At 43.0% G+C, this 13,645-nt stretch overlaps 1 protein-coding gene across 1 annotated transcript in view; it reads right to left on the reverse strand.

Annotated features, from left to right (window-relative positions):
• The window catches only part of LOC127526543 (transmembrane protein 207-like), a 15,699-nt gene extending 14,972 nt beyond the window's left edge, over positions 1-727 (reverse strand). The window contains exon 1 of the mRNA XM_051922264.1: positions 295-727. Coding sequence (XP_051778224.1) covers positions 295-351 — 57 coding nt within the window. The 5' untranslated portion in view covers positions 352-727. The remainder of the gene's footprint in view (positions 1-294) is intronic.
• Positions 728-13,645: the final 12,918 nt, after the last annotated feature.

Genomic DNA, 13,645 nt, shown 5'->3' on the forward strand with positions numbered 1-13,645 from the left:
GGACTGACGGTTTCTATCAAATAATACGGGGATGTCGATTTTTAGTTGTTTATCACGTCTCAGATAAAAAGATGAATTGAGACGTTCTGCATTGCCCATTACGAACGAACACGTGAGTGGCGCCGTGTTGCTTGCTGATCGGACACAACAGTGAGAATCCCCCTGTACTCTGCCCAAATTACCACTACTGTATAGTCGCCACCCGCGTTCTCCTGTTATCATTTGAATGTGTAAATGTCCAGTCCACAATCATAAAGCAGACTGTGCTGTTCGCCCCTTCGGCACCCGTCGTACCTGCAGGAAAGCGGTGAGCAGCAGCCCGCGAGCCCCCCCGATCACCGATGGGCTCATTCCGACTTCGCGCAACCCCACGACTCGCAGAGCGACCTCCGGCAGAGCGGAGTAGGTGATCCCTGCTGCTCGCGGTCAGTGTTGCTTTAGCCAAACGAACCCGTGACACTCCCTTTGTGCCGATTCCCACGTCCTTCACTAATGTCATTTGTTCAATAACGCCGGAGCGTGCAAGCTGGTGTGAACTGGGGGGCAGAAGTGTCACATTTACATTTTGTCCTACATGTCCATTACTGCAGGGCCACGCTTCATAAAATCGCTGTTTTACAGGTTCCACCATTACCTGTTACACATTTACACCTCAGCGTGACAATCGGTGTGTAAATATTAACTAGAGCGGGGGTCTATTAAGTGGGTCCTGGTGGGCCGTAGTGCCTGTAGGGCTTTCTTCCCACCAGATTGTTTAATTAGAAGTAAACCTTTGCTAATAACCGAGCATATTTGATCGCTTGGTAGTGTTTCCATTCTGCCATGTCAGTTCATTCTTATATTCTTAATCGTAGACTTTGTTTTCTTTTCCAAGGATATCAGCCAAACGATTTGTAGCCTGAAGCAGATGTAAGAGTTACAAAAGCAATACAGTAATTGACTTCTCACTAAGAAATTGGGTCTGAATTTGGTTTCGTCCGTTTTGGGAGATGGACTCCGTTAGCAGCGGTGTTATTGTACCCATTTTGTTTTTACTATCATCCAGGGGTATCCTACATTTACTAAGCCCGAGGGACTTTAATTAAAGTAAATGCAAGTATATACACGCATGAGTAACAGAAAAGGGCTCACAAAGAAACGGGAAAGGCAGCTTAAGCTTCAACAAAGTCTAAACAGGCCTCAAGTTCACGGGACGGCCTGCCGGAGACTTACCTGGAACAGAGATGTGAAAGAGTAGCACACCGGGGACTTGACTCTGCAGCATCGGCTCCAGCCGAGAACGGAGCGAAACTGCAAGTGAGTCGGGCCAGGAGAACTCGTCGATTCCTGAAGGTTCATTGGAACTGTGAATGGCCTTACTGACCCCGCTGTCAAGTAGTCCGCGCGAGTCAGCGGCACCGACTCCAGCAGGGCTTGCTAATCGAAGACTGAAACGAACAGTCCGAGGTGAAGGTAACTGTCACTGCAATGATTAGCGCTCTCTGGAGGGGGACATAAAGGATATAAGGAAAAATACTGTATAAAGGACATACACAAGACAAACGACAAGCTGCTTCAGGACATTATAGATCAGGAGAAACGTTTAAGTAATCGCTTTGAGTCAACCTTTAAATGCATGCTAGAAAAAACGGGGGGAAAATACAGGAAATTGTGAGTAAGTCTGACAATAAATGTAGAGCACTTGGTGCTCAGCTAGAAGAGGTTAAGCAAATATTCACGACTGCTATTCAAATACAGCTGTAGTTGAACAATTGGCATCTACTGCTGACGAAAAAGCAACGGCGGCAAATTGCAAATGCAAAGTGCTCGGAGACACACTGGCTGCACTAGAAGATGGATACATAAAGAATAATACCAGAATTGAGGGTCTCCCACAGAGCCGTGCCCACCCTGCGAAATGCTCTGTCTGTCCAATGAAAACCCTGGAAAAAAATAACATTTGATTTTCAAAACTGAGTTGCTTTCCAATCGGCCCGTTTGAATTTGGGGCGTATCCGTCATTCTCTCCTCCACTAGACAGGCACCTTGCTGCTCACAGTTCACTTCGCCTAACATTTTGCAGCACGTTTTGAACCTGTTGACCGCATTCTTTAATTAAAACAGCGTGTACGTTCCATTCTTCTTTTATTTTCTGGTTGGTAACACCAAAGGCTATGCATAGGCGGCTTATTAAAAAGCAGACATCTTCAACTTCTGTCCCTCCGCAAGCTGCTGGCTCCACGGTTGAGGCCAGCACTGCTGCTACCAACACGGAGCACAGCGCACCCACGTCGGGAACTGAAACTCCAAAAGATGTAGATAAACCTACACAATCCTCCAGCTCTGCGCCCGTGTCAGGTACTCCAAACCTCTGCCTTCAACAAAATATACAGTCCGGTCTGCCTGACTTAAATATGGATAGCCCATCCCAGCCCATTTTAATTAATTATCCCAAGCGCGCATTCGGAAAGACACTCGGATGTTTTAGTGCAAGCTGGTATCAGTCTCGACCATGGCTTGAATATTCTGTTGTCCGTGATGGCAGCTTTTGCTTTGCCTGCCACAAATTTAGAGTTTCCAATTCGGACCGCGAGGACATATTCACTAAACACGGCTACACTAATTGGAAAAAAGCTCTAGAAAAAGACGATGGCGGCTTCCACAAACACATGTCTAGTATCCCGCACGTCAGAGCCATGTCTGCATCACAGCACTCATCATTGGCGTGTCTTCAGCTGCACGCGAAAGCTCTTTCTCTACTTTGAACCAAATTCTCACTCCACTCCGCGGAACAATGCTGCATTCAAGGAAGAGAAATTTAGTCATTCTGGCACATGAGAAAAACATCACAGAAAATCTAGACATGAATGAATTTATTTCAGAATTTGCCAAGAGTAACCACAGACTGGTCTTGTAGATAATATCCAGGTTAAACGCTGGAAACTGATGTCCTATAGCCTCCCATGACTACAATAAGCCACCTTTCTGTTCTTGTTCTCATATGTTGTATACATTTGACTTTATTGATATTTACCTTGTAGATGTAGTTCTATATTTGTTCACAAAAAATAATACAAGTTCCATTGCCTCTGTTAATTTTATTGAACAATAGGTTATGATTTATGCCACAATTTTTGCTTTTATATGTTATATAAAACTATGTTATTATTATTATTATTTGACCCCCATACAAAAATGGGGATGGATGGATGGATGGATGGATGGATATTTTTTGCCAAAGACAAGCCAAATGCCCACCCACACATGATGTTCTGGTCACACCTCTGGTCTCCCAGAAAACCATGAAGGTCCAAACCAGTGAAATTCATAGCTGAATTAGTGTCTAAAATAACGGGAGAGGACTTTAAAATCAGCACCTTACCGAATACTTGTATCAAATGCTTCAAAACCTAAGCCTTATTGTATGATTTTCCAAATTACAAGCTAAATTAAATTTGATGTCACTTTTCAGACTGAAACAAGAAATCTTGATAAATAACCGCATTCGTATTTTCAGGATTTCTCACTAACAGCTGCTAAATGTGCCGTATTTTAAAACATTAAACAAAGTTTACGGAAAGCCAAAATCAGATACAAGCCTATAGTATCCTGCTATATTGAAAGTGGATATTCAAGGCACGTCTATGGTTCAGTTCTGTGGATGAAGCAGAAAAAGAGATAAGAAAATCCCGACACTTTTTGAAATACGATCGTGAGTCACATCGTGTCCTGGGCAAGGCAAAGGAGATTATACCTGGAATTCGGTCCATTCGCAATGAGACTTTTGTCGTAATTATACGTTCTATGTTCTTCTCGGCTATTTTTATGTTTTATAAACGTAAATTATAATAATTTTATTAAACGGGCTACAAAAGGTATCACTTCTTAAATTACTGCAAAAAGACACTTCACCGATTCACACAGGGGTCCACGTGAAGGTCCACTTAAGCAGTGGCAACAAAGAGCAGCCGGAGAAACACATCTGGACCCAAACTTTCGAAAAAGCATCTGACTTTGCCAGCGACATCCTTTCCTTTGGATTTTTTTTATTTCTCCAAAGACTGCACCTCCTTTCCAGTCAGACCATTGTCTTCAAATCTTCTTTTACTTTCATCACCCACCTCCGTTTTGCCCAACCCCCGCTTTTGTCTTCCCCTGTACTTCCAGTCCTATCACTCTTTGCCCACATTGTCTCTCCTCATCACATCTCCATACCACTTCAGCCCACTTTCGTATATTTTTGTAGATATCTCTCCCACTTTTGTTGTACCTCTGACGGTCTCATTACTTATTCTGTCCTTTTTGTAACTGTAAATAGAAGTAATGAAAGATAAACACTGGATGGTTTCTCCTTTCAGTATTCCTACCCCGTCCTGCTATTGCAAGTACTGTATATAAACAAAATCCCAGTCGTTAAAACGCTGAACGCTTTCCCTGTCATTTATTAATCACATTGCCCAAAGCAGAAACAATTTGCAACCTTCATTCAAATTAGAGATGGAACGTTTGACACCGCAACTTCGAAACTTTTATCGAATCAAGGAAGCTCGATGTTGCGTAGGTTTCAACCACGTGACCGATGACGTCTGAAGAGTCCCACGTCACTGAAGCGCCGGTTGCGCTCTGACTGTCTGACTGCTTCGAATCTTTGCGCTGCCATACATGCGTTGAAAGGGAATGCGAAACTGCCGCTCGTATCTTATGCACAGAAGGTATTAAATGAAATTTGGAGTCCAGAAATATGGAACCTGTTACCTGACCATAAAGTAAATCCCATGCTATACTATCCTTCTTTACTGGAATTTGCAAAGTGTCATTTATATTTTAGCCTACTGCGGGCATATTCTCTAAACTCGCTTATGTGTGCACAGTTTCACGAGCACATTCCCTGAAACCCTATTATGATTCTTTTTGTCCCTTAGGACAATTATTCCTCAAACACTGATGGGCAAATATTAATCTTTCCATTGCTTCACAGCATAAATCCTCCTGACGTGATACATTTTCACATAATCAAGAATTAGTAGTGGCTTTTAATGTGATAGTAGCGTCTCGCCAGTGCTCGCCTATGTATTTGTTACTGTTTATATCGCTATCGTAACGGTGCTGTCGGGCTGCATCAGCCTTGACATGTGTCGCCAGCAGCAGTAGCTGGCATTCCATTATATAAATGAGCAGTTTAGCGCCAGTTGCAGGGGAGACGATAAAAACGGCAAGCTTGCCAACGTCGCAAAATAATTCCAACAGTGGCAGTAGAAAAGTAAGTTGCTTAAAGCTCTTTTAAGAGAAGAAGGGGAATCCTAGGCACTTCGTGCAACCGGTGAGCACTGGTGCGGTGACACAACATTCACAATAGCAATAAATTACATCTTTAGGAATAATGTCAACATGATTATCAGAAGATCAAAATTAACACACAGAGTGTTCTTGGGCTTTTAGTGCTTTGATACACCTGTCCGATCAACAAGGGCGAGGAGTCCTTGGGCCGTGTCACGATCATGGCTGCTATGATCTCTGTAATCCACCAGATGTCACTATTTTCGAAGCTTTGTTTCTCGGACACAATCGGGAAGAAGTTTCAGAAGCTTTGTGGGGCTTCATAATCCTCTCACTATTTAAAACATGTTCTCATTTCCTGACGTACAAGTGCTGAATGTGGGCAAAAGGGAACCTCGATTTTAAATACAAGGCAGGAGACACTGACCTACATGCAGTGCAGGAAGCAACTTCTGAAAAGAATTTAGGGGTTTATATTAACACAGCGTTCTCATCGTATAAACAAAGTGTAAAAGTAATTAAAAAACAAAATGTTAATCGTTAAAAACAATTGGACTATATAACGCATCAGTGAGAAATATTTGGGACTTAAAGTATAATATCTCGCTTAGATTCTATACTAAAATTTTGCTTGTGCTAGAAAGGCACAAAATGTGATGGATACAACTGTACAAACGCCACGTGCCATGCTAAGTTCTCTATCCATCCATTATCCAACCCGCTATATCCTAACTACAGGGTCACGGGGGTCTGCTGGAGCCAATCCCAGCCAACACAGGGCGCAAGGCAGGAAACAAACTCCGGGCAGGGCGCCAGCCCACCACAGGCTAAGTTCTCTAATAACTCACAAATCAACGTAAAACTATGCGTTCGTGCATGCGCATTTAACCACTTCGATCGGCTTCTATGTAGGACTTTAAAACGCCTCTTTTGAATATTCATGATCTAATCACCATATATTTAACTATATTCCTTAGTGACGGCATCACTAGAAATCACGGGAGAACACAGAAAATGACACGTCAGTGAATATGAACTTGAGGTGTTACTGACATTTGGCGCAGTTTAAGGGGTGCCCAGGGGACCTGCTCCCCAGATTTGTTTGCACTATGTGACTAAAGTAAGGGTAATTTTCCTCAATTTTTAAGGCCACAGTTAATGTAATGTGTTAATGATCAATGAACTAGCTACACTGTGACACAGTGGTTGCGCTGTTGTTTCATATGTCCTGGGGGCTCAATGTGTGGAGTTTGCATGTACAGTAGGTCTGCGTGGGTTTTCCAAAGGTATGTAGGTTAGATGAACTGGTGATGTTGAATCATCCCCTGATATATGTGTGTTTGATGATGGATGGATCAAGGAACATTATAATCCATCCTGTCTACTGCAACTCTCCTGTTACAGGTTAGCTCACTGTTTCAGATGTAGCTTAAGAGAAGTTATTTCAACTTGGATACAGTATCTGGAATTCAGGGTTGTCCTCTTTACATGCCCAAAAGATGCTCCTGTCAGCAAACAGATCCTCAGTAGTCTGTACAAGTGACTGAAATGGTAGTGCATGTGGCTGTAGCTTATGCCTTCCTGTACAACCAGTGGTGTGGTGGTCTGAGCAAACATCTAACAAACACACTGTGACAAAATATTTAAAAAACAAAAGTTTGGTATCTGTCTCTTTGATGAAGCAAATCAATAACAGAAAATGCTCCAACTTTCAAATCAGTTAACTAAGTCATATGCAAATTTTACACTGTGTACATTTTTTTAACTTCTTAAAGTGTTTATTTTGTAACGATTAAAATACATTAACAATCTTAAAAACATACTTTTTCCATCATTTAAATTTCATTAATGGTATTTGTGTCCTTTTTCGTGGTGTTGACTGATTTATTTAGCAGATTTAGATGTCCTAGAGCTGTCATCTTGGGTGTGTGTGCTGAACTGGAGCCTACATTACAGAAGCCATCACACAAAAATCACGCAATCCATTACAGGTTTGAAAATGGATGGATGGATGGACAAACAGACATCAGAATGTGACTGATGTGGAGCAGAAATGTGCAATTATATGAGATTTTCCGTTCATTTCCTTAACCTGCCACCTGGAGTCACTAAAATGTTAACATCAAAAAACTCTGCATAAGACCTCCGGATAGTTGTAACAGTCCATAACCTTAAGCCAATTTCTGCACCACATTTGTGTTTTATAAACCCTGACTTTTGAGTGAGAAATGGCTAATGGATGTTTCTGAGCATAAACAAGTTTTATACATGAGACCCCTAGAGTTTTGTGTGAAGTTCAGGTCTCCACACTACAAAAAAAGATACATCTCAGAGGCATCAGAAAGTTGATTCAGCAATTAAAAAGCAAACCAGGTACTTGAGGCCACCAGTGGACACAAAAAGAAAGTGGATTCCAGAAAGTACTATTTGTGCAAAGAGTTATGGGAATCTAAAACATCCTACCCTCTTAAACATAAAGGTGCCAGAGCAGCTCTTCAAAGTGATGCCACAAGGAAACCAATTTTGGCTCCCAAAAGACTCATCCACATGGAGGTTTCAGAAAGAACCTCAGTTTATTTAGCTCAGTAACAGACTCCAAAGAGTAAATAACCATGAATAGGTGGTAAAAGATTTGTGAAATTCCAGTGGGTTATGATTTTAAAAGGAATCTCGCTGCATACATACAGTAGCATAGGCTAAGTCAAGGTTTTCTTAATCTGTTGGTGTCCTACTAGGTAGCCCACCATAAATATAAGTACAACAAACCCAAGAAAATGTTGACCAAACAAGTGAAGGAAGTTCTGAAGATCTAAACGACTTGACATGAACCAGGACAGGATCATCACCATGGACCATAAAGCGCGGAAAAGCATCATGAAGCAAGTCCAAAATCCTGCAGCACCCACAGTAGCATACTGGTTGTGTGGCCAACTGCCTCCTCTAGTTGTCAGGTAGAGATCCGAGAGAGAGAAAGAAAAAGAGTCTGCCATACATTAAATATTTGTTCTTTTTTTACATATTAGGAAGTTTTTATGGAAACAACTTCATATGCAAAGAACCCGTCCCAGAATGAAATGGTAATTTGTCAAGAAATAGTTCTACATGGAACTACACAATCCAGTAATGAACCATAAGTCTGGTCAGGTCAGGTTGGGGAATATACACTGGTACAACTTGTTGACGCACCCACCAAGTGACGAAACAGCTTGCGATCCTGGTTGGCAACCCCCAAGGCAGTCCAGTCCCACCCTCCAGAAATGACCATCTATCTGCAGCAGCCAGGTGTTACATGGACATCTCCTTGGCCTGGTCCAGCCACTCGGGTCCTCAACAATGAGGGTCCTGCAAGCCAGATCACCCTCCGGGAATCATACCACATGGCTGTAGTGCCATAACTGACACTACCTTTCAATGCAGATAATGTGCCTCATTTGGGACTCCATGAGCAACTCCTCATTCGACACAAAGTCAAACCAGTGGTACCCAAGGATTCCCTGAAGAGACACGGAACTAAAGCAGTCCAGTCTTCATCTTAGGTCACTGGATAGTGTCCATGTCTTGCAACTATAGAGCAAGACAGGAAGCACCAGGACTCTAAAGACTTGGACCTTCATCCTTTGGCAGAGATATCAGGAGCAACACACACCCCTTTCCAGTGACCTCATAACCCCCATGCTCTCCCAATCCATCTACTTACTGCATAGGAAGAGTAACAAGAGACATGAATGTCACTGCCAAGGCAAGTAAACCTCTCGACAAGGTCGACACTCTTTCTGCAGACAGAGGTCATTAAAGGCCTGGATCTTGGTTTTTATCCAGGACACTCGCAAACCCAGACACTCAGACTCCTCGCTCAGTCTCTTGAGAGCCCCAGTCGGAGCCTCCTTTGACTCTGCAAAGATCACGGCATAGTCATCAAAGTCAAAACCAGTGAATCTTTTTTCACCAACAGATGCCCCACAGTTGCTGGACCCCCACAATCTTGCAAGCATTCGACAGAGTATTAACAAGAACACATCCCTGACTAATACCAGAAGGTTCTACCTACACTCTTCACAGCACTCACAGTACCAGTGTACAGGCCGGCCATGATATCCAGCAACCTTGAGGGTATCCTGCAAAGTCTTATGATGTCCCACAGGGCAGCTCAATCAACTGAGTCCAAACACCTTATGAAAACTGACAAAGGCTGAAAAGAAACTCTGCCGGTATTCGTATTTGCGCCCCATGAGAACCCTCAGGGCCAGGATGCAGTCGATGGTAGACTTTTTAGGCATAAAACCAGACTGCTCTGGTCTGGTTAGAACAAACTGGTAGGTGAGCAAGTGATCATGGATCCTATTGAGGATGACCCTAGGAAGAACCTTTCCCGGCACCGAGAGCCGTGTTATCCCCCTGTATTTGCTGCAATCCAGGCGATCACCCTTCCCTTTCCAGATAGGGATGACAAGTCCCGTTTTCCAGTCAGTTGTGTCCCAAATGGAAGCAAAGATTGCTTGCAATGCTAGGAGGACAGCCTTGCCACCAGCTTGGAGAAGTTCACGCCAGATACCACAGATCCTTGCAGCTTTCCCTTCCCTTGGATGATTCACAGCTAATTGGAGGATCATCCTCAAAAACCATTGACCCAGAGATATCCAACTACTTAGTCGGAGGATCAGCTTTAACCTGCTGCCCAAAGTAGCCAGACCAGCAGGTTACAACTGCAGTGTCATCTGTAAGGACTGTTCCATCAGCTGCCCTGACTGAGACTCTCCAAGGAATAGGTCCAGAAGTGCGTAATGGTTCAATTCCTCTGTAAGTATGATGTGGATCACTAGACCATAGATGGTGTGTCACTTGCTCTCAGATTCATCTAACAAACACCTCCTTATCTGCCCTCAGAGCCCATGCAGCCGTCCTTCCCAGTTCACAGTATGTTCTGCAACTCCTCTCAATGATATCCAAAGTGCCCTGCGAGATGAAACACCTCCTACTGGGAACACTGGTAACACTAAAACAACCCTCAGCAACCTTCAGGGTCTTGTCACAGAAAGTCTTGCACATCATATTAGAATTGGCCGTTGCAACCAAGTCTGCAAGTTTTTCACACAAACTGTGGGTAAACTCATCAGAAACAGCCTGATCTTGGAGTCTGGCAAGGTCCAGCCTTATTTTCACAGTAGGTGGTAGCCTACTGGATCTAAGCTGGGTATTCAGAGTAGTAACAAGAAGTCTGTGGTCAGAATTCAGAAACTGGGCACTTTTGTAGACCCTGCAGTTTTATAACAGCCTCCAGCGTTTGCCCACGAGGATGTGATTGATCTCCTTCACAGCATAACCAGTAATGGAGTACCAAGTCCAACAATGTGGCTCAGGGTGCTGGAACCAGGATCCAGTGATCTGCTGCCCCTGACCTTTTGCAAAGTCAAGGAAAATTGAACCATTTTCAATACAGTCACTAGACCCATGGGGACCAATACAATCCTGTCGGTGCCAGTGCTTGCATTGAAGTCACCAATGACCAGAGGAGTGTCACCTCACAGGCACCCATCAACCACCGAGCGAAGTTACAAATAAAATGTCTCCCTCACAGAGACATCGCTCACCACAGTCAGAGCATGCACGGAGACAACAGACAAGGTACCAAGAGAGTGCCATAATCTGAGTCTCATAATACACTTGTTGAAAGGAGTGACATTGGGCACCATCAGAAGGACCCGATCCGCTACAGTAACAGCTATCAGAGTAACCAGACCAATAAAAGGTGTACCCACCTACAGAGATCTGGCCAGTCCCAGGTCTGAGCACCTCAGAGAGTGCCACCACAGAAATGTGGAGTTTACGCAGCTCCTCTAACAGCAGAGGAAAGTGATCATCATGCTGGAGAGACAAGACATTCTACGCATCTACCCAAATGGGCCACCTGAAATTGGGACCCGATTGCTGCCATATGACGTTAAACTGCATCCAGCCCTGTAAGTGGTCATCCAGCTTACAGGGAAATCATGGGGTTGGTGGCAGGATTGGCACTCCAGCCACCATAAAAAAACTTCACGCAGCTCTGAGATAACAGTCAGGACTCCTTTCTGCTCTCTGTGGGAGTAGCTCTGTCGTAGCCGCCCATAGGAAGGCTGCTCACATTATGAAGGGGATGGGGGAAGCCCTCGAGAGCCTCATCCCCGGAAGAGTCAAAACTGTCGGAGAGCCAATGGGGTCAGGCCTGTTGGGGATCAGACTGGTGTGGTGGTGAGGCGTCATCGGCTGCAAACAACCATAAAATGCTGTTAAAGAACCATTATTTTGAAGAGTGTACCTGATGGCGAAAGTGGAAATTGCAACATCATGAAGGTGTCTTCATTTTCAACTAAATTTTACATGAATGATTATGCCAATTTAGAAAAAAATATTTGATGATGTAAAATATGCTGAAATGTTTCAAATGTTTACATTAAACAAATTCATTAAGGAAGTCTAAATTTCACCAGAGAGCACACTTGATTAAAACATGACACTGACTCAATGAGTCTCTAAATATGGGTGGTCTGTGGTCCATCTCCCCATCTTCTGTTCCATATTCTTGGTCTGCTGAGCCATAGTTACTACGATGTTAGAAAAAATGTGACAAGAATGGGCCATTCAGCACAACAAGCTCTTCATTCCCAGTCAACTAATTTCTCTGGAATAACATCAAGTTGGCTTTTGAAATTACAATTGAGAATATTTAAGATGTTAAACATTTAAATTGAAGCACACATTTAATATTTGAAATATCTGAGACAACTGTTCTTTTTATTATGTACTTCTACCTCTTGAAGTAAACCATTACATTTCTTATGAACACCACAAATTAGGGTGGCTTACAATAATTCAGACTTTTATAAATGGTGGACCGACAGTTGTCCACAGTAACACACTCCAGATCCTTCCAGAATTAGTTTGGCTGCTTTAGTAGCAAGACAAAATAATTGAGGTTGATGGGAGTTAAATGATGGCAGCATACACAAGCCTAAAAGAAGGAAGCTTTGAGGTAACAGCACCATATGTAAAGAAAGTAAAGAAGATAACAGATGACATATGTAGGACCAAAAGAAAAATTTGAGAGAGCAGTGCCGGGAGGCATGAAGGAAGGTGCCGTGGAAATGTAAGGAGGACCTGGATGACGCTCATCAGATGGTGATATGTGAAGTAGAGTAAACTCTACACAGAATTCTGAATTGGTAGTTGGAGTTTTTGGAGCAGTACCACATGTTGGTAAATACAGAATGTCATGAGACATGGAGGAGAGAGGTGAAAGGTCTCTGAACCAAAGTCAGCACTCAGTAGTTGTGATATTATGAGGAGCTCTACTGGTGGTGGCGGTCATATGTAGCCATGTATTATAATTGGGGAAAACGCCATTTTATGGAGTCCACAGATGGGATGAGAACAGGTTTGATGACACTATGCTATTGAAGCCCTCAGTGATACCCAACAGAAATCCACCCCCATAAGCTGAAGATCCTCAAACCCAAGATGTGCGGAATTGCTGACATATGCCTATTAAAAGTTACTAAACTTTCTGCAGGCCTTGTGCACATCTAACAATTCACCCTGTTTCAAAATTCCACTGTGCTACCAAGGGCAGTCTTTGCTGGCAGGTATCAGAAGGAGAAATCCCAGTGGAGCTGGGAGCACAGGTTACTGTCATGCAGACAACAGCTAATTGTCAGTATTGTGACTACTGAATGGGTTTATGTAGTTATTGCTCTGCAGCCTGTATTCGCCATCTGGCATATTTGCCAATCTTCATGGCGGTCAGTCTTCAGAATGGTCCTGTCCCAATCTGCCAGCATGCAGGTCTTGAACCTCCCTCTGGTGTCGCACAGGATGCTCAGTACAGTAATGCCACTCAGTTTATTCCACATCTTCTTGAACTCCCTCGTGCACACCAGTGATCCACCTTTGTGAGTCAGAATGCTAATGTAACTGAGCTGTCATCTGCCATCTAAATATGATTTATTTTCAAAGAAAGGTACCACAGTTCATCCAAACATTTAAGGACTAGCTGAAATACCTGGTGTTGCCCGGGAGGAAAACAAAGTGGGTTTTTTTTAATTGTTTGAGAAAAATATAATTAAAAAAACCCACAACTTTAAAAATAAAAATAAATTAACCAAACAATGAAGACTCGCTAGTGTGCTTGTATTGTATTTGTCTGTGCTGAAATTCCAAACAGAGAAACCTACCCTGACCTCATTAAAAAGATTCAGCATATTGGGACTCGCAAGATTACAAATATTGTTTTTACAGAAGTTCTGAAATAAAAGTGAAACTAATGAAATATCAACAATTCAAAGAAAAAACAATCTTAAAAGTGTGTATCCGGAAAACCAAATATGGGGGTTGGCGAGCAAATTTAAGCATTCTC

This window comes from Erpetoichthys calabaricus, chromosome 2, assembly GCF_900747795.2.
Source record: "Erpetoichthys calabaricus chromosome 2, fErpCal1.3, whole genome shotgun sequence".
Taxonomy (NCBI): domain Eukaryota; kingdom Metazoa; phylum Chordata; class Cladistia; order Polypteriformes; family Polypteridae; genus Erpetoichthys; species Erpetoichthys calabaricus.